This window comes from Onychostoma macrolepis, chromosome 08 (genome assembly GCF_012432095.1).
Source record: "Onychostoma macrolepis isolate SWU-2019 chromosome 08, ASM1243209v1, whole genome shotgun sequence".
Classification (NCBI taxonomy): domain Eukaryota; kingdom Metazoa; phylum Chordata; class Actinopteri; order Cypriniformes; family Cyprinidae; genus Onychostoma; species Onychostoma macrolepis.
This window is the reverse complement of record NC_081162.1, coordinates 24,894,834-24,915,821: the sequence shown is the minus strand read 5'-3', so window position 1 is coordinate 24,915,821 and position 20,988 is coordinate 24,894,834. Positions and strand designations below refer to the sequence as shown.

The window sequence follows — 20,988 nt, the reverse complement described above, 5'->3', positions numbered from 1 at the left end:
TTCAGATGTAAATTACCGTCCAGAGAGCAGCTTGGAAGCACGCCGTTATCACGTGATAACTGTTACTTTTCTCAGCGCCGCTAAGCGCAGACTAATCACAGTCGTTTGCGATTTACTGAACGAGGATTTTCGAGAAATCCTTTTAGAGAAATTGGTTTAGTATGCCAGGTGCTAATCTCTGAAAACTAAGCCGGCTTTAAATATACATTAAGCGTGACAAAACATACAACAAAACATTGTGATATATATATGAATGAATAAGACTCGATGGTGGATGCAGCTTTCTGTGCCCCCTGCTGGTGTCATATCATATTTAAACTCATTACCAAGCAACAGTGGCGCGACGCGAGCGACGCGATGCGAAGCGAGCGTGTGCTTGTCTCTTTAAGAAACACTCCTGTTGCATGAGAGCCTGGTGTTTTTCCACTCTCTCCGTTATTACACGCGCTCGCATATAAGACAGAAGTCGGGGGGAGAGGGCGTAAAGATTATTTCCCTCGCTTTGTAGCCTCACCACAAGAAGACAAAAGAACAAGAGACGGACTTGAGCAATAAATTGCATTGTCAGGTGAGTGACACCTTGCAGGTCAGTGGAGGCTGAACTGTATCTTTAAGAGCATCTTTATGTAGCCTACATTTCAAGCACTCGTTTATTTTGGTCGGATATACGGTCATTTTTTTAAATTCAAATATATGTTACATTAAAATTCACCCTGATTTCCATCTTTGAGAAGCGCACCTTTGTTAGACTTTTTTTTTTTTTTTAAATTTCACATTTTTTAATTAACTCGTTTATTTTTGTCAAAGAACGATATATGGTCTCTGCTTTGAATCGGAAACGACTTTAAACTGTTTTGCCATTCAACAGTTCTAATTAGAATATAATACAGAAACATTGTTCCTAAAATCTAATGTTTCTGGTATTGTATTGGAAGCTGTGTGTCTTAGTTGTTGTGCACAAATGTGCTCACAGGCTTTTGGAAGCTTAGTGTCATTAAATATTAACTGCAATCATTTTATTTTAGATGCACCGTAATTAAAGATGAATTGTAAGTACTGGTTAACACTGTACCAGTCTAATACAGCCAGCGAAAGGCTTGTGACAGCACCCTCAGGACCATCACAGAGCATCGTTCTCATAGCCCATGCTTTAACAGCTCAATAAAAATGTAGGTTAATGTGAATTTATTGTGCTCTGCTCCTGCATGTAAACACTGACACCGCTGGAGACAGATCTGTCTCAAACATGTCATGTGGGTTCATGTAACACCGCACAGACACAATGTAGGTTATTGGGGCACAGCCAAGAATTTAACTTCTTATCTTGTCCATTATTGGTCTAGTGTGGTCAATGCAAAACCCTCGCTGATGGATATGCATTAGAGATGTAATTGGTTCACAAATGAGTGAGAGCTCGAGGCGTGTCCGCACGCGCAGCCTTTTATTGTGGCTCGTGCAATGTCTGTGTTTGTCATGCGAACTTGCAATATCCTAAAAACTTGTTTAGGGGTTTTATAATTTATTCCGTAGCTGGGGTTTCCAAATTAAACACGCATAAAAATTTAATTTAATCAGGAGCGCGCGCCAGAGATTTAGGGCACCTGCGACGCTCGAGCGAGCGGAATATTTTTCAGGTTTTAATTTTGAGAGCAGACAGATTTAGTTTTGTAATGCATGACATGAGATGACCTTGCAGAAACAGTGCTTTGCACTTTCTCCTCAATACAAATTAGAAAAGTATTGGCTGCACCATACACTTGATTCCCAGCTATAAAAACTATGTTCGAAGAAACATTAAGCTATGAAAACGATATTTTTGCATGTTTTTTTTTTAAAACGTTCGTAACGTCCAGTTTGTTAATGTATTAAAAATGGTTTAATGTCATGTGAACATTAGAAGAACATTCCATTGTATCATTTTGAAAATGTTATGAGAACGTTACATTTGAATATTCGATCAATGATTAAAAAAGCCATTTTAGAAACTGCTATGAAAACGTCCAAAACATCCATTTCTATTTATCCATTTATTAAGAACGTTGTGCGAACATTTTATTATTTTGAAAACATGAAAATTGTATTTTTCGATTTATTTTTATTTATTTATTTTTTACCTATTTTCTAATTATCCCTTTTTTTTTTAAATTAAGAACGTTACTTCTTGGTTATGTGAACTTTAGGAGAAAGTTCTATTCTATCATTTTGAAAACATTATGGGAACGTTATACATTTAAACACTCTCTTAATGTTTAAAACACCCATTTTTTTTATTTTTCAGAATATTTCCTCTCAACATCACGATAAAGTACATAAAATATTAATAAAGTTATAAGAACGTTCCATAAACATTATTGTAAGATTTATTCCTAACATTTAAAAAAAAAAAAAAAACGTTAGTGAAAGTTATTATGGGAATGTTACCTGTTATTTATGACTGCCATATTCATGTACTTCAGAGACCTTGGTATTGCAACAATATGTGGTAAAATACCACAAAAAATATGGTAATATCATTGCACAGTGTTCTAAACTGATTTTGTATTGTGCAAAGTTGGCATAGTTTTCTTCTGTTGTTTTTAAACATCATAGTTTGAATGACTAGACAACAATGAACTAACATTAGAGTATCTGACCTTCCATTATAGATAATGGCTTTAGATTAAATGTTTTCATTTCAGTTTATAATATTCCATTTGCTTTATGAGTTTTCCTTTGTCGGCTTTTGAGTATAATTGGAGCATTAGACAATCTTTTTATCCCCTTTCCACATGCTTTGAGTATTTTAATACATCCAGTTTGTGTTTCAGAGTTGATAGAGTGTAATTTGTAACCTTCACAGCTGAATATCCAGACAGCTGTCTGTTGTTGTGGCCTTCTGATACATTGTCTCTGCTCTTTCTTCATTGGTGGATGAAACATGCATTTACAGCTGTTGTTGATATTGAGCTATCCATGGTTATCTATATGAAGGCTAATGAGAGATCCGGGCATGTTTAGAAGGTCATTATTGGGGTCAAGGAAGGTTGAAAGAGGCTGATGGTGACCGAGATAAGCTGAGCTGTGACCCTGCAATATTTCTTTCCTCATGGCCAAAGCTACACTGACACAAGGGCATTTGACTCGTATGAGTCTAGCTCTCCGAGTCTAGCTTTTCCGACACTCAGGTGACCCTGACGAACCAGTCACATTCCACTTATTGGTGTGGAGTTCTTATCAGTTTTATTTCACAATAAATTGACACATTGCTTGTTCTGCAGATGAGATAAGATGGACTTTTTGAGATTTAATGGCTCGTTGGAATCTGATGTTGAAAGAGCTCAAGATTCAAAATCTAATGGACCCTTTTCACAAGACTGTGATCACAAGACAACAGCATCATAAATCCTCGAATTTTTTTTATATTTATATTTCTGATTAGAATGTTTTTTTTTTTGAAGGATACAAACATTAACACTTAAACATTCTAACATTATTTGCACCCAAAATATAGCGTTATTTGAATGTTTGTTTTTAATATTCTAAGAAAATTAAAATGCAATTAGAACATTATTTAAAGGTTATAATAACGTTTTTAGAACGTTCAAATACAAATAAAATCACAAGGATATTCCGAGAATGTTAATCTCAGAATGTTTTCTTTCAATGTTATGAGAACATATAACAAATATTAATTAGGTTATAAGAATGTTCCATAAACAGTGCTTTAAGAACATTATATAACTTTGAAAAAACGTTAGCCAAAGTTGTGTGAACATTTCCTGGTAGCTGGGGAATAATTCATATTTCAAAGCTTAATGTGCTCTTGGGATCATCTGAAATCATGCCGGAGAACATGATCATCACATTTTATTCATGTAGCATAAAGAAGAGTGACCAAGAAAATACTAGACATTCTCAAATTCATGCATTTTCAACTCAACTTTGCATTTTTGTGCTGGAAGAAAAAAAAAAAGCAAAATGGAAACATCTGAGGATTTACAGGAGCAATACAACTGCCGTATCTGTCCAGGCTTCATCAGAAAGCTTATCCTTAGATAAATAGGAACAGAAAAGAGGATGTTAATAAGTCATGTGCTGCTGATAAAAATATAGATACAAAAATGGTATCAAACCCCAAAACATACAGAGAAAAGGGCTCTGGCCAAGGACACGTGTAATGGATTGAGCTGCTTTATCAGTGTCGGTGCTCGAGCTGTGAGTGAGTTTCAAACAGGATATCAGACCCTTCTCAGCTTCCTGCTCGGCCTGAATCTCATTTCAAGAGCTCATGTCTTACTCTTAGCTGGAGCACAACGGCAAGCATGTAAACATTTTCTGTATGTATCATTCACACTTTACATAGGTGTGTATATGTTAGTTCTTGAGGCTTCTGTGTTATTCAAATGATTCCTATGTTTTGCATGAGCTTTGAGCAGTCATCAGCACTGAGATTTGCTGTTTTTTTTTAGCTTTTGCTTCTAGATCTGTCTTATGTAACAGTACATGCATTGCACAGTCTCAGTGAATGTGATTTCATAGCTCAGATTTTCTGTTTATTTATCTGTTATGAGATTTATTCTATCCTCGCGGGTCTTCGTGAAGGTTTTCCAGCTCAGTCACACGTATAAATAGATATTTATGATACACCACTGTTTAGACGTTTGGGGTCTGTAAAAATGTTTAATGTTTTTGAAAGAAGCCGCCATGGCTCCATTTATTTGATGAGAAATACAGTAAAAACAGTAAAATTGTGAAATAATTTTACAATTTAAAATAACTGTTTTCCATGTTTATATATGTTTAAATGTAATGTATTTCTGTGAAGCAATGCTGAATTTTCAGCATCATTACTCCAGTGTCACATGATCCTTCAGAAATCATTCTGATATCTAAGAAACATTTCTACTACTTATTAATGTTGAAAACAGTTTAATTTGCTTAAATATTTTTTTCAGGATTCTTTGATGAATATTAAGTTCAAAAAACAGCATTTATTAAATAGAAATATTTTGTAACATTATAAATGTCTTTGCTGTCACTTTATTCATTTAGTGCATCTTTGCTGAATAAAAGTATTCATTTCTTTTGATCGGTAGCGTAAATCATTCTCAACCCCTTCTCCTCTCTGGTTCTCAGTATGGCACAGAAGGAAAAATTGCAGTGTCTCAAAGATTTCCATAAGGACACGTTGAAGCCGTCTCCCGGTAAGAGTCCCGGCACGCGTCCTGAAGACGAGGCGGAGGGCAAAGCGCCACAGCGGGAGAAATGGGCCAGCAAGCTGGATTTCGTGCTCTCTGTGGCCGGAGGTTTCGTTGGTTTAGGCAACGTTTGGCGATTCCCGTACCTCTGCTACAAGAATGGCGGAGGTGAGGTTGTTTACGTGTTTCATATGTCAACAAAATATGTTTGAGGTAACACTTTTCAGGCTTTGTGTATTGTAAATAGTGGCTAATGTCACATGCAAACATAGTCTTGTGACATTAAAGGGATAGTTCACCCAAAAATAAAAAGTCTCTCATTGCTCACTCTCAAGTTCTATCAGAAGAGTTTCTTTCTTCTGTTGAGCACAAAAGAAGATATTTTGAAGAAATTTGGTGAATGACTTCCATGACTTTTATTTTTGGGTGAGCTATCGCTTTAAAACCTTTGAGCTCATTGCAGAAACATTTGTATGCAAATCTGTTCCTATTCTAAAAAGGTAGAACAGTGTTTATAATACATTTTGACCTTCTGCATGATTTACAAGTTCAAATATTAATATTAAATATTTAATAATACAAAAATGTGTATTATTTAAGCAGTACAGTAATATAAATTGTAATTTAGTGGTACTTTTCAGAGATGTCCATTGTAATACAAACATAAATGTTGTGTTTCTGGTAATTTCGCTTCCTGTAATGAGTCTGTGTAATGCCTGCCTTATCTTGTGTTGGTGTTTCCAGGTGCATTTCTCATCCCCTACTTCATATTTCTGTTTGGTGGAGGTTTGCCCGTCTTCTTTCTGGAGGTTGCGCTCGGCCAGTTCACCTCTGAGGGAGGAATCACCTGCTGGGGGAAACTCTGCCCCATTTTCACCGGTGAGACAAACGGACGGATCGAGAGCGAGCGAGTGAGAGAGAGAGGACGAGACAGTCTGACTTTGATGATATTTAATGACTCATTGGGCTCAAGCACATTTTAATCAGCATAAATCATATTTCATAATGCTCCCATCCCCCTGCCGGCTAGTTGCGGTCCCTCGCAGCAGCGGCGACCAATCGGCACGGCCGTTACTGTGATGCGTTTTAAGTCTGATTGGCTGCTGAAGTGGCTCGTTAAAGCATCTTCACTCTGACCTGCTTTCAGCATCTGATGCGGTTGCTAGGCAACACTAGAAGATGCTGTGTTCTTTTGAAACGCATCGTCATGTTCTTATCTGTGTGTGAGCGGGATGCGGGTCAATCATACAAACACAAACTCTCACACACACACACACACACACACACACACACTACATGTGCGTTTAATTCCCCGTGATTTGTTTGCTTTGAGCCGTTCTGTGCTTCAGAGCGCTGTGACTAACACCCCGCTCCGCGTTTGGACATGTATTCTGATCTCCATGGCAACAGCAGTGAGAGGTGACTGAGATGCTTGCGATGGGATCTCCTCTCAGCTCAGGAGCCAAAATCTTGGTTGTGTTAGGAGCAGAAACGAGTGAAGCAACAGGACAGGAAGGTTTTCAATCTTTTAGATTTCACAGACTGACAAATATCATCACCCTCATGCGAGAGACCAACACTCTAAAATATATTTTCATATATAAAGACCTGATTAATGTTATTATATATTTTAATGGAATTTATTTTAATCAAATTAATTTATTTAGTTATCTTAGAAGTTAGTCTTATTTGAATTAATTTGTAATTGGTTTTACATTTTATTTAAATCAAATTTTATTTCATTTTATTATTTTAATCAAATTTATTTTTATTTTTACATTAATATTTTACATTTATATATTTATTAAATGTATTATTTATTTAGTTAGTATTACTGGTTAGTTAGATCAATTGTATTTATTTTTACATTTTTACAATGCCATTTATTAAATTAATTTTATTAAAATACATGAATTTTGTTTATTCTTTTATTTTAATCAAATTATTTGATTTATTCTGTTATTTAAATCAAATTGTAATTATTTATTTTAATCAATTAATTTTAATCAAATGTAAAATTGATTTAATTTATTTACATTTAATTTATTTATTTTTAACTTTTACTTTATTTAAATAAAACTGTATATTTTAATCCAATTTATTTAGTTAGTTAATCTGATTAGTTTAATCTTATTTTTATTTATTTTTACACTGCTTTTCTTATTTTTATTTAAATCATATTTAATTTACTTTAATCATGATTACATTTATTTATTTATATATTTATTTATAATCCAATTATTTAGTTTATTTATTTATTTATACATTTAAAACACATTTTATTTATTTTAATCAAATGTATCATTCTAATATTTATTTTTAAAAATTCACATTTAATTGTTTCAAATCCAATTCATTTAATAGTTTTTATTTTAATTAATTAATTTAAATAAAATATATTAATAAATGATTATTTATTTAAATCAAATCATTAATTCAGTTTACCTATTATTTGTTTATTTAGTTATTTATGTATTTACACTGCTTTTCTTTCAACTTTTCCATGGACCCACAGCAATCCCTTGTGGACCCCTGGGAGTCCCTGGGCCCCATTTGCAAAAGTCCTGTCTTGGGAGATATTTTTATTACTTTAGTGCCTGACCTCTATATACACACTTGCACGGGCACGTCGCTCACGTGGCTGGGTTTTATTTAGCACATACAGCGCAAATGAGTGATATTTCCTGCCACCGTGAGCCCATTGTCCCCTTTCACCCAATGATAAGTCTCAGCGGCAGCTGACTGTTCTCTCTTGAACACTCACGTGCATCTACGGTGAAGTCCTGCTCCTGCATACTCAAACGCACGTTTGGCATTGCATTGTCAGCTGTCACAGCGGCTCCTGGCACCGCGGAGTGAGCTTGTGGCACTTAGTATTAATTATAGCATAAAACTGGCATTCAGCCCTTTGACTGCCCTCAGCCCTAGAAAACTAACACTAAAAATATGATTTCAGACGCAGTGTCAGAGCCAACAGGTGAAGCTTCATTGCTCTGAGAATAGAGCTGTGTTTGACTCATTAGTTGGCCCTCAGAGAGAACAGAGGCTCTCCGTCTCATAAAGTCTCACGTTGTGCTCCGTTCTGCTTAGATGTGGCACATCTCGTCAACAGACCGCATAATGTGAGGTATCATTCATATCGCTAATGCAAAGAGCGACCGGTTACATGCAGTGCAAGCAGTGATGCTTGTCTTCTCATTTCTGAGCAGCTCTAGTGCTGGCAGTCTAATGGTTTGATGAGCCATTGTTGGTTTGTGTTGGTCTGGTTAGTCCATCGGGACTGTTAGTTCCAGGACAGCACGACAGATTGCTTAGAGAACAAGCATCTGCTGACAAGATAGATAGTCCAATTAACTCTTCATTTCCTCTTTATAAACCTGGAATGGTATTTTACTTTCATAATGTGACATTTCTGAGGGAAATAGGATGCAGGGAGAGACTTGATTTTATTCATCAGGGTATGGTTGCACCAAGTTAGTTGATTCGCTACTAAATGCTTGAGTGCTGATCCATTAAACCCTACTTATAAACTAAATATTTAAAGAAGCAGGAGTAACGGCTGGAATAAAATGGCAGATCGACTGAATTAGATCAATGAGCTCATGTTTTACTATGATTTACAATCATTTACATTTTATAAGAGGGAACATATCAATAATGCTTACTTAATGGCTCTCAAGCATGAAAATTGATAAAAATTTAACGCTTAAATTAAAATAAAACAATATAGATAAATATATAAACAAAAATAAATACATACATAAATACGTAAAATTAAAGCAAATAAATGTCAAATTTTCCAGTTTGTGTACTTATTTATTTCTCCTGGCTAATATTACATACAGTTCCTAAATATATTTAATATTTAAATATACTATAATGTAGTTTATACAAACTACTGTTCAAATGTTTCTTGAGTACAAATCAGCATATTAGAGTAATTTCTGAAGGATCATGTGACACTGAAGACTGGAGTAATGAAGCTGAAACTTCAGCTTTGCATCACAGGAATAAATTACATTTTAAAATATTTTCAAATAGAAAACTTGTAATTTAGTTTTTTAGAATATTTCTGTTTTTACTGTATTTTTGATGCAGCCTTGTTGAGCATAAATACACTTTAAAACTTTTTATTTTTATTTTTATCTTACCAACCCCAAACTTTTGAACAATAGTGCAAATAAATTTATATATAATTTAATTTATGTATATTTAGATACAAAAAAAAAACTATATATACATTTAGATGTAATTTATGTATAATTCTGACTAATTCAAGTAAGTAATTTAGAGTAAACACTGATGAATTGTGAAAGCAAACAGGGTGAGTTTTGCTTTCCTATTGACTTGTGTTCTGTATGTGCATCAGGAATCGGCTACGCTTCGGTCGTGATCGTGTCTCTGCTGAACATCTACTACATCGTGATCCTGGCGTGGGGTCTGTACTACCTGCTGCAGTGTTTCCAGCACGAGCTGCCCTGGGCCCGCTGCAGACACAGCTGGAACACCGCGAACTGTGTGGAGGACACCATCCGCAAGAACAAAAGCCTCTGGCTCTCCGCCAACATCACCAATCTCACCAACCTTACCTCGCCGGTCACCGAATTCTGGGAGTGAGTATCCAGGAGTGTCGTCCTGAGGCTGTGTGTACGGGACGGACGCTCTGCGCCCATTCTCATCACTCTCATGTCGCCTGCAGGCGGAACGTCCTCAGCATCTCTTCGGGGATCGATGAGGTCGGCGGTCTGAAGTGGGAGCTGGCGCTTTGCCTGCTGGCCGTCTGGATCATCTGCTTCTTCTGCATCTGGAAAGGAGTCAAATCTACCGGCAAGGTGAGGGAAAGGACGAGAAAAGTCCACCACAACATCACTTTTAGAAATGCCTAAGGTTGTTCCCCCACATTTTAAGAAATGGTCATTATGTTTTAAGAGTGAAAATTGTAGCCAACCACATAAAATGACCAAGTAGAAGCCAAATGAGTGTTTCAATAAATCAGAAATAATTAATATGAATATTCATAAGTCAAGATGGCTCCCCCAATTTTCAATAAGTCCTAATTCCTTGGTTCATTTGAAATCTTCGCACGTGTTTAATTACAGAAGTAGCAAAGAACCGCAAAATCAGATTCTTTGATTCCTGTTAACATGCTAACTATGTTGAATACTTAGAAACCCAATTTCAATGCAGTTTTCTTTCCTGTTGTTCCTCTATTGCCCATTGTAACAGGAAGTAAGCATTTTTAAATGTTTTTTGGCTCACCAAGGCTGCATTTATTTGGTCAAAAATACTGTAAAAACAGAAATATTTTGAAATATTATTACAATTCAAAATAACTGTTTTCTATTTAAATATAATATAAAATGTAATTTATTCCTGTGACACAAAGCTGAATTTTCAGCATCATTACTCCAGTCTTCAGTGTCACATGATTCTTCAGAAATCATTCTAATATACAGATTTGCTGCTCAAGAAACAATTATTATTAATCTTGAGAACAGTTGTGCCGCTTAATATTTTTATTGAATAAAAAGTTCAAAGGAACAGCATTTGAAATATCTTGTGAAACATCCGTCTTTACTGCTTGTTATACATTTCTTTTTAAGAAAAAAAACTCCACAAAAAAGGTTTTACAGGGTCTTTAAGAAACCTTTAAAAGGCTTTCTAATTAAAAATACAACCACATCATGTGAAAAGTCACAGCTGACATCCCAAGATAACCAAGGCTTTACACAATCAGCTAAAATGAACTAGACAGACAGGTTTTGGTGGTGCACATGTAAATGTCTCTAGATTGGTGAGGGTTTTTCTGTCTAGAAACAGTGTGTGGGATTATAATCGCAGACACACACTGAGCCTCATTCATGAAACACGAGCAGAACCGATTTCTGTGTAAATCATTTGTAAAAGCATTCAATTCAGTGCAGCGCTTTGCGGAAAAAATGATTTTATGAACGAATTACACAGAAATCCATTCTGATCGTGTTTCGTGAATAAGACCCAATTAATGTGCACTTTCACTAGCCTTCCTTTCAGAGTTTGTAGCTCTATGTGGGTTTCATTTGCACCTTATGTAGGTGTATAATTATTTTATATTCATTATGGAAATCCACGAACCCTCTGGCCTCCTCTCGGTCTGTCTGTAGGTGGTCTATTTCACAGCGACGTTTCCTTTCCTCATGCTGATTGTGCTGCTGGTTCGTGGTGTGACTCTGCCTGGTGCCTCCGAGGGCATCAAGTTTTACCTTTACCCCGATCTGACCCGCCTAAAAGACCCTGAGGTACTGAAACGCACAGAAAGAAATCTTTGTGCAGTGTTGTTTTTCATTTAAAGGAAATGTGATGAAGCAAACTGCAATCTCTGTCTCTGTGGACCGGTGTAGGTGTGGATTGATGCAGGCACTCAGATCTTTTTCTCATATGCTATTTGTCTTGGTGCGATGACATCACTGGGAAGCTACAACAAGTACAAGTATAACTGTTACAGGTGAGGACTCGTATGTTTTAAATGCATGTTTATAGCTATATGCTGTCTATTTATTGTACAAATATTGTGTGTGTGTGTGTGTTCAGGGACTGCATGCTGCTCGGATGCCTGAACAGCGGTACCAGTTTCGTGTCAGGCTTTGCCATCTTCTCCGTCCTGGGGTTCATGGCACAGGAGCAGGGCGTGGCCATCGCCGATGTGGCAGAGTCAGGTAATGCTCAGGGTCAAAGGTCACCAACCTGCTCACACAGAATTCTTGGAATGAGGAGGAGAAAGTTCATTTATGATTGTCATTGATCTTATGTGCTACACGTTATATGAAGCTCTTTCAACAGCATTTGGGGCACCGTGTCAGTTAGCACATAAATGTAAATTATTCTCTCAGAAAAAAAAAAAGACAAACAATGTGCATATCATGTGAAAATCATATTTAATGCATTTCATGAAATTGTTCAAAGTGCACAGACAAGGGTAGTAAGTTATAAATATAATTTAGAAATGTGTATTATACACATTAAAAATCTCAAATAAATATAACATGAAATAAAAATAAAATATGAATTACATGTATATTCACTACTAATACATGATAAAATAAATACACAAATGCAAATTTATGAAATGAATCTAAAATATAATTAAATTATATAAATAAAATAATATATACCATTATATAATATATAAATATAAATTATATATTAATATTAAATATAAATATATATATATTTATCTTATCATTTTTTATCTATAATATAAATTTATGTTTTTACAGTATACCGTATATAATATTATATATATTTATACAATATTTGTATAAGAAGTTTTCTTCCCTTTCTTTGTGAGAGTCTGCTAGTATGTCATGTGATAGGCTTTTCTTTACCACATGCCTTTCTTTTTGCGTTTCTCAGGTCCTGGTCTGGCCTTCATCGCGTATCCAAAGGCCGTCACCATGATGCCACTGCCGACGGTCTGGGCCATACTTTTCTTCATAATGCTTCTGCTGCTGGGCCTAGACAGTCAGGTTAGATCGACACACACACCTACACTTCCCGCTGCAATTAAGTTAAAGCCATAGTTCACCCAAAAATTAACATTCTGTCATTTACTCCCACTAAATGACTTAATTTCTTCTGCCGAACACAAAAGAAGATAGAAGTCATTTTTGGGTGAACTTACCACTGAAACATAATTGGAAACTCCGTTAAGTCTCTGAGTAATAAAAATGTCCTCTGGGTGGTGTGACATATGAGTGTCCTGGTGTTGGAATGAAAGACTGCAAACATTGAGATGGTTAAGCCAGCAGATCATAACTTTACAGCATAGCGTTGAGTCCTGATGTGAAACATCATCTCTCTGCGGCTGTGTGCCAGCGTCGAGGAATTATGCCGCTATATTTTGGGCTGCCTCCCACAAACACACCCTCACACTCACATATCACGAGACGCTGAAGGTATTCCAGTCTCATATGACTTGCTGAAAAGCCAGGGTGCGGTGGATCACATTTCCTTTTGCGTATGTGTGTGTGAAATTACACTTACATCACACACACACACAAGCAAAGACACTGAGAGCAACAACAATGTGGACATAAATAAGGGTGCCATTATTATGAATGTCATTCACTCTGCAGAAGGCAAAGAAAAGATGTCAAAAAAGATGTATTATCCGTTAGGCTGTGTGCTGAAGCACACATGTTTTGATTTTCCACGGTTCAGGGTCAAATGTCACCATTGTTTGTTCATTAGGACACTTTACCTCAGATGACTTCAAGAGGCTTGTCCCATTAAAGCAGTGGTTTTTTGTTTAATCATGGATAATCATCATCAAGGTTTTTTTTTTTTCAATTTCGTTTCTTAAGTTAAGTTATACATCATTTAAAAGATCATAATAAGTGTCACTTCGACACTAAATTTAAGCTATACTAATAGATAAAAAAACAAAGGAACAGTTCAGCCAAATATGAAAATTTGCTGAAAATTGACTCGCCCTCAGGCCATCCAAAATGTAGATGAGTTTGTTTCTTCATGGGAAAAGTTTTGGAGAAATCCTCTGCAGTGAATGGGTGCCGTCAGAATGAGAGTTGATAAAAACATCACAATAATCCACACCACTCCGGTCAATCAATTAACATCGCGTTAAGCCAAAAGCTGCATGTTTGGAAGCAACAAATCCATCCAGTCTCTAAGCGTGATGAAATGACAACACAGTCAGAGCTCACGTTTGAGCATGGCTGGGTTTAACATTTTTTGTTTAATGTTCATGCTTTTTTAAAGTTTGTGCTGTTACCGTTTGACATTTTTGTCATTTACTATCAAATACAATGTTATTTTTGTCGACTAAAATTATATGCCATTTCAGTCAGAGTACTGAACTGACTGAAATGGATGAATATGACATTTAAACTGTAAAAACTAACAATGCTGTACTGATGGTCACTAGTGGGCATCTGTACTGGTCTGCAGTATCCAGTGCATCACATGACCTCTGCTTCACAAACATTGGTATTGTCCAAATCACATCACTTCTCATTTACATAAAGTTAAATGGTCGCATTGTTCTCTAAATCACTCCGTGTGAATGCGTCTTTATAATTGTATCGTCACGCCAGACCTTAACCAGGCACAACATGATATAGCAATATATAACAAAAGCTCCCTATTCCATGCTCATTTGTTTTTCATAGAATATATAGAATAGATTTTTAAATGAGGTTTTATTGTCTCCAAACAAACACAACAAGTGACCAGTGACAGGTCATTACAGCTGCTTATATATTTTTCAGTAAGCATTTTAAATTTCAGTGTCACGCTGGTTTGTACACAGTTTAAGTCACTAGTGTTTATCACTCACTGCAATTTAGTCATTTTCATTCATTGACTTGAAATGAAACAAAACAGAATAAATATTAGATGAAAAACAAAAATTTGAAATAAATAAAATGACTAAAAATGAAATATAAACACATTTCAGCTAAATAGAAATATTGAAAAAGTAATAAAATTAACAAAAGGACACAACAAAATTACTAAAATTAAAATGACAATTGAAAATGTAAGAAATAAGTAAACTAACTGAAATTACTAAAAATTACAAATGCACTAAAACTAAAATGAAAACTGTAGTCAGTACGTTTAAGTACTAAAATGACAAAAACTGAAATATAAATAAAGGCTTAAAAAAAATAAAAATAAATAAAAAGTAATAAAAACTACCAAAACCCTTCAACTAAAATTAAAATGTTAAAACTGAAAATATAAAAATGATAGAAAATATTGATGAATACTACAATAGTACATAAATAATTCTCAGATAACACTGGTACTTCTTGAATCAGTTCCATCACCGTGTGTGTGTGCTTTCTCCCATCAGTTTGTAGAAGTGGAGGGTCAGATCACCTCTCTGGTGGACCTGTACCCATCCCTCCTAAGGAAGGGATACCGGAGAGAAATCTTCATCGCTGTAATCTGCGTCATCAGTTACCTGCTGGGACTCACCATGGTCACTAAAGTAAGAGAGAGCGGACGGAGACGGAGGAGTGTGTTGCATTGATCTGCGGTGTTTGAATGCTGAATGTGCGTCTGTGTCTCTCAGGGTGGCATGTACGTCTTCCAGCTGTTTGACTACTACGCCGCCAGCGGTGTGTGCCTTCTCTGGGTTGCATTCTTTGAATGTGTTGCAGTAGCCTGGGTTTACGGTAAGCACGCACTAGTGCTCGACTAGATGGGGTTTCACTATAAGCTTTTGATTTTAATTTAATTTTGTTTTATTTTGCACTTTTTCTTAAATTTTCACTTTTTTTTTTTTAAGGAAAAGGCTACTTTAGAATTTTCAACTTTACCTATAAAATCAGGGAAGTTCAATTTTTTTTCAAGAAAAGAAATCTATCAATCGTATTTTAGTTAATTTGATATCATATAAATACCTATTTTATAGAAAAAGAGTCAAAGGATATTTTATAATAACTAAAGGCTTTTTATTTGAATTTAATCTAATTTTTATTTCTTTTTTTATTTTAATTTTATTTAACTTTTTCTTAAATTTTCTCTTAATTATCTAAGATAAAAAGTTAATTCTGACTACAATATATTTTATAACTCATGTATTTAAAAAACTGTAATTTCTACTTTTTTAAGGGGAGAAACATTTAAATCATATTGTAATTCATTAGTTTGGGGACAATAAGATTTTTTTTTAAAGAAATAAATCATTTTATTCAGCAAGGATGCTATAAATAGATTTTTTTTTTAAATGACAGTAAAGAGATTCATAATATTACAAAAGATTTCTTTTTTTTCAAATAAATGGTCTTAGTGGTTGCTAGGAGGAATGAATTCCTAATTTGAAAATATATTAAAAGAGATTTTTTTTTTTTTTAATTGTAATATTTTTTTTAATTGTAATATTTCACAATATTGCTGTTTTTTAACTGTATGTTTGATCAAATAATGCAGTTTTGATGAGTGTAAGTGACTTTCAAAAATGACCCCAAATGTTGAATGCTGCTGTATTAATGTAAATTTTTACCTAAAATCATCATGTTGATACATAAAGGAGCTTATGGCTGTTATGCATCAGATACCCAGATACACGAATCATCATAAAAATCACCAAGGTTTCAAGGTATTTGTGGCCTTAAAGAGTCATGTAATAAAACACTGTAAACAATCATAAACACACACTATTATTAAACAGGTGTCTCTTCAAAAACAGATGCTGCGGTCACTTGTGTTTACAGCATTAATCCCGAGCTCATTTGTAGGGTCACGCCTCTTATGATCTTTGCATTAAGCTCATTAATGTTGCTCAATCAGCAGTCTAACAATGTTTGTTGAGATTAATCTTATATAATCTTATTTAGTTTTATATAATCACATCAGTCCTCTGGGCTTATTTCACATCTCTATTTTCCATCCATGACTGGTATAATAAAGATCACAGCACTAATCTTGACTGCATGTGTGTGTTTGCAGGGGCTGATAATTTCTACGATGCTATAGAGGACATGATCGGCTACAGACCCAACGGCTGGATGAAATGGAGCTGGATGCTGATCACTCCTGTCCTTTGTGTGGTAAGTGTGAGAAGGAATGCAATTTTTGCTTGAGAAATATGGCCAGCAGCAATGTTTTTTGATTATTCTTATTTTTTCCATTTCAGGGTTGTTTTGTCTTTTCACTGGTGAAGTACAAGCCGCTCACCTATAACAAGTTTTATGAGTATCCTGATTGGTCCATTGGATTGGGTTGGGCTCTTGCGCTGGCTTCTATGATTTGCATCCCGATGATGGTCGTCATCAAAATCATCCAATCAGACGGCTCCCTGATAGAGGTGAGAAAATCATGAGTTGCATATAAAACACGTCAAACATACACATCTATTGGCATTTTCTTCATATTTTTATTAGAAAATTACAATATATCTGTGACGTTAGGGCAAAACCTTTGTGTCTCCTAGGATGATTTAAAAAAAAAAAAAAGGTATATATAATATTTTATATATAAAAGGTATATGTAAAAATGTAATTTACAGACAAATTCTACATTTCACGTATATTATAATAGCTTAAGGGTTTTATTTAAATGTTATTTTTTATTTTAATTCATTTTTTCTTCAAGAAAAAAGTTAATTCTGACTATTGTATTGTTCACGGAGAAAGAACCATTCTAGTTTTAAAGGATATATTAAGCAATTCTATATTTATATATAATATTTATGTTACATTATATTATTAAATGTATATTATATTTAACTTTTTCTTTAAATTTCTCTTAATTTTTAAGAGACTTAACCGACTTACTTCACCTATATAATAAACGTATAAAGAAATTTAAATCAGGGAATTTCTGCTTTTTTTTTTTTTTCAAGAAAATAAATCTATTTTTAATCATATTTTAATTACTTTGGTATAATAATAAATAGATCATTTCTAGAGTCATTCTAGTTTAAAATGGTCTGTTATAATAACTTATGGATTTTTATTTTAATTTATTTTATTTTAATTGTATTCAACTTTTTATGAAATTTTCAAAATTCTTAAGAAAAAATACATGTAATTCAGATTATAAATAAACAGTTAAATCTGTGAATATATTTTTAATTAAGTTTGTATTGTAAACATAGATACTGGTTTTCCAAACAAACAAAAAAAAACGTTTTTAGATTCAATTTGAATGCTGTTCAGTTCTGGGCCATAACGTTAGCAACTATCAGCTCTCATCTAAAAGTCTGTCACTGCATTTATCATTTTTAATAATAGTCTTGAAAATGTCCTCAAATCAAATAATGCGTTGTGTTCAGCGGATCAAAGCCGTGGCGGCGCCTGTTAAAGGAGGTGCGAGCTCTCGCCCGAAGGAGTACTGTGTGAAGAACAGTGAGCTGCTTCACCCGCTGGACCCCAACGGCATCCACACCTTCACCAAACACAGCCATACCATCGTAGAAACTACTATGTGAGGCTCTCTAAGAGAGATTCCCATATTCTCCCACTCCTGTCCTCTCCTATGGGAGATCCCGTTTATCTGTTGTCCCGCTCCTTTCCCCACCATTCCTCTCTCTCGCTCTGCACTAGTGTGTTTTTATGAAATGATCTTATATCGATATATCTTTTTTGCCATGTAGGATTTGTATTCTGATTGTAATCAATGGTATTAGCATTAATGCTGATATTGTAATAACCTGATGTGAGCTTTAGCCGTCTGGGGTGGTTTGTTTAATCTGTAGTGCACTGTTTCACATTAAACCACGTCCTAACCAGGAGCGACACAGGATTTACTGCTCATTGCATTACGATTTCTTAAACCGCCACAATGAGACATTTTGCTTTCTATTTTGGTCCTGTCACTCTGAATAGCCCCGCCCACAGTAATATTTTTTATTTCATTTTTATTATTTGAATCACTTTAAATGTTAATTAAATGTAATTTTAATTAAATTTTTATTTTATTTGAATTAAGTGAATTCAGACTTTTCTACTTCCCTTCAATAATACATTTATTTTAAAAAGACTTAAAATCAGGAAATTTCTACTTTCTTTAAAAAAGATATCATTTAATTAATTCAGATTTTAATTAATTTGATATGATATACATAGATACCCTTTTTGTAAAAAATAATAATAATAATAATTTTATAGTTTTAGTTTAATTGTGAATGCTGTTCACACTAAATCTAAAACAACATTTTAAAATAGGTTTATAATAGCATCAATAATTTCAGTTCTGGGCTATACCAAAAATAAATATGGAACCATCATAATAAATTCTATATCACTGCTTTATTTTTATAATATTCTTGAATACCACTTTACTCACTCAAATAAATGAATGCAATGTCACAGCAAAATCTGATTGGTCCAAAATCCTGCTCCGCATAGATTTACATACATAAATCTTTGATTATATTCTGATTTTATCGCTTTGCATGGCCTTTTACTTTCTGTGAGGACTTTTATTGTGTCGCACCTGGTTAGGACTCAGTTCATCAGCAGAGAGAGCGAGTTTTAGCTTGATTTTTAGAAAAAGACTTACTGTAAAACAGCAACAAACTAAATGTGACATAAGCTACATTATGACGTCCGTCAGTGGTTGTGGCAGTAACTCTCGTTTCGATGAGGTTTTTAAATGTTCTTTGTCTTGAAGAAAAATGAATGTACCTCCGCTTTGAGCGGACGCTGTGCACAGACATGCACAAACACGTAAGACATAAGCAAACCTTAACGCTCTGTCCTTTCGTCTCTCCTTTGAACCATAGTGATCACTGCCATCACACATCGAGCCACCGAGTTCCTCTAACACTGTAGGCAGCTGTTCACACTAATATAAGTATCATTTGATGCACTATTATAAGTGTCATTTACTGTAAGATGATCCGAGAGCTGATGATTATCAACAACATGCAGAGCTTTTTGGCAGCACTTTATTAGCTGTTCATGTACAGCGGGGTCTGAAAGGTCTGAGAATGCTTATATATAACGGTTAAAGTTCTGCTTTTTTCAAGAAAATAAATTTATCAGTCATATTTGAATTCATTTGGTATTGTATACATTTTTAAAAAGACTACTATATATATATATTATATATAATAGTCTTTTAAAAATGCATATATATTGTGTGTGTGTATATTCATTTTTTGGATTGTTTTCATTATGGATTATACTATCACCATAAGAATTTGAGGAGAAAGCTGACATGAACAAAACCTGACGAGCAACTCGTGCTTCGATGGACCGTCTGTACAAAGAGCCATATGATCAATGCCACTAATTCAGTTTAATTAGTGACCTAGAAATAGTGCAGAATTTAGTTTTGTTTGTTTCTCGAAGTTTTGATTCCCAGGCATTTCAGACGTTTGGAGGCCGCTGTATATCACATGATTCAGCACAGCCAAACTCGCTCACAATCATCAAACCATCAGCTTTCAGTACGAACGCAGGAAACCTGGGCTTTATGTCCTTGCACAGAGACACTGCCATTCCCCTCTCTGGCCTAAGAATGAGATTGTGCAATTGTCTCTTGAGCCTTAAAACCTCCAAATATTCAAGCTAATCACCAACAGCAAAGAACTGCCCCTCCTAATACCTCTGTGTCCTTTCCCTTCGACCACCCACCCTCCAGATACCATCCCCTCTGACCCCAGCGTCTTTGTACACATCAGCTCATCCGACCTGTCCTATGACCCCTGAACCCTCTCACCTATTTCCACCAATCTTGAGCTAACTGTTCACGAAGCAAGTGTTTGCTCATTTGTAGTATTTTCATTTATCTACAATTTGACTTTTTGTATTTAACCATTTTATACTGTACCTGATGTGATTGGTCATTTGCCTATATTTTTTCTGAATGTATTCAGAAATTTATATTTAAACGTTGATTAGTCGTCAGCCTAAATGCAACTTGCAGTGTGCAATATTTGTAACCAACTGGCTTTGTCCATTTTTTATTCTAAGTTCAGCTGGAAAGTACTGTATTATGATGAAAACACGAAATTCAAGATACAATTTTTCATTCACATTTTTGCTGTACTGTAAGGTAACTTGATTAAACAAAAATTCTTGTAAAACCAAAGTAGTTTTGTGACAGAGACCATTCTAGATGCATATTGCATCTTTCAAACAAAATAAAAATGTCCAATCTTGGTATGTGTTGTGTCGAGTCTGTTCAAAAATGTCTATATCTGCTTTTTGATGTTGTGTACCAGAACGGACCAGGACCAGGATGAGGCTGATGTTCAGTGAACTCCGAAGAAAACACTTCTTTTTCACATCTGTCAAAGAATAACTTGCGATATCAGTTGAAGTGTTTGATAATTCAAGTGTGTGGAAACAAGTGA

At 34.8% G+C, this 20,988-nt stretch overlaps 1 protein-coding gene across 1 annotated transcript; it reads left to right on the top strand.

Moving 5' to 3' along the window:
* The first annotated feature begins 414 nt into the window (after nucleotides 1-414).
* On the top strand, nucleotides 415-20,794 carry slc6a6a (solute carrier family 6 member 6a). Its single transcript, XM_058783822.1, has 14 exons — nucleotides 415-568; nucleotides 5,116-5,345; nucleotides 5,922-6,056; nucleotides 9,547-9,790; nucleotides 9,877-10,009; nucleotides 11,321-11,455; nucleotides 11,558-11,661; nucleotides 11,748-11,872; nucleotides 12,570-12,682; nucleotides 15,031-15,168; nucleotides 15,253-15,355; nucleotides 16,632-16,732; nucleotides 16,819-16,989; nucleotides 17,959-20,794. Exons 2-14 carry the CDS (start codon nucleotides 5,117-5,119, stop codon nucleotides 18,112-18,114), a joined length of 1,887 nt encoding a protein of 628 aa, XP_058639805.1. The 5' UTR covers nucleotides 415-568; nucleotide 5,116; the 3' UTR covers nucleotides 18,115-20,794.
* The last annotated feature ends 194 nt before the right edge of the window (nucleotides 20,795-20,988 follow it).

Excerpts from the sequence above, each read along its gene's own strand:
- slc6a6a (XM_058783822.1), top strand. The coding sequence starts at position 5,117 with ATGGCACAGAAGGAAAAATTGCAGTGTCTCAAAGATTTCCATAAGGAC. Across the intron at positions 10,010-11,320 it reads GAGTCAAATCTACCGGCAAG|GTGGTCTATTTCACAGCGAC; the intron begins GTGAGGGAAAGG and ends GTCTGTCTGTAG. Across the intron at positions 11,873-12,569 it reads CGCCGATGTGGCAGAGTCAG|GTCCTGGTCTGGCCTTCATC; the intron begins GTAATGCTCAGG and ends TGCGTTTCTCAG.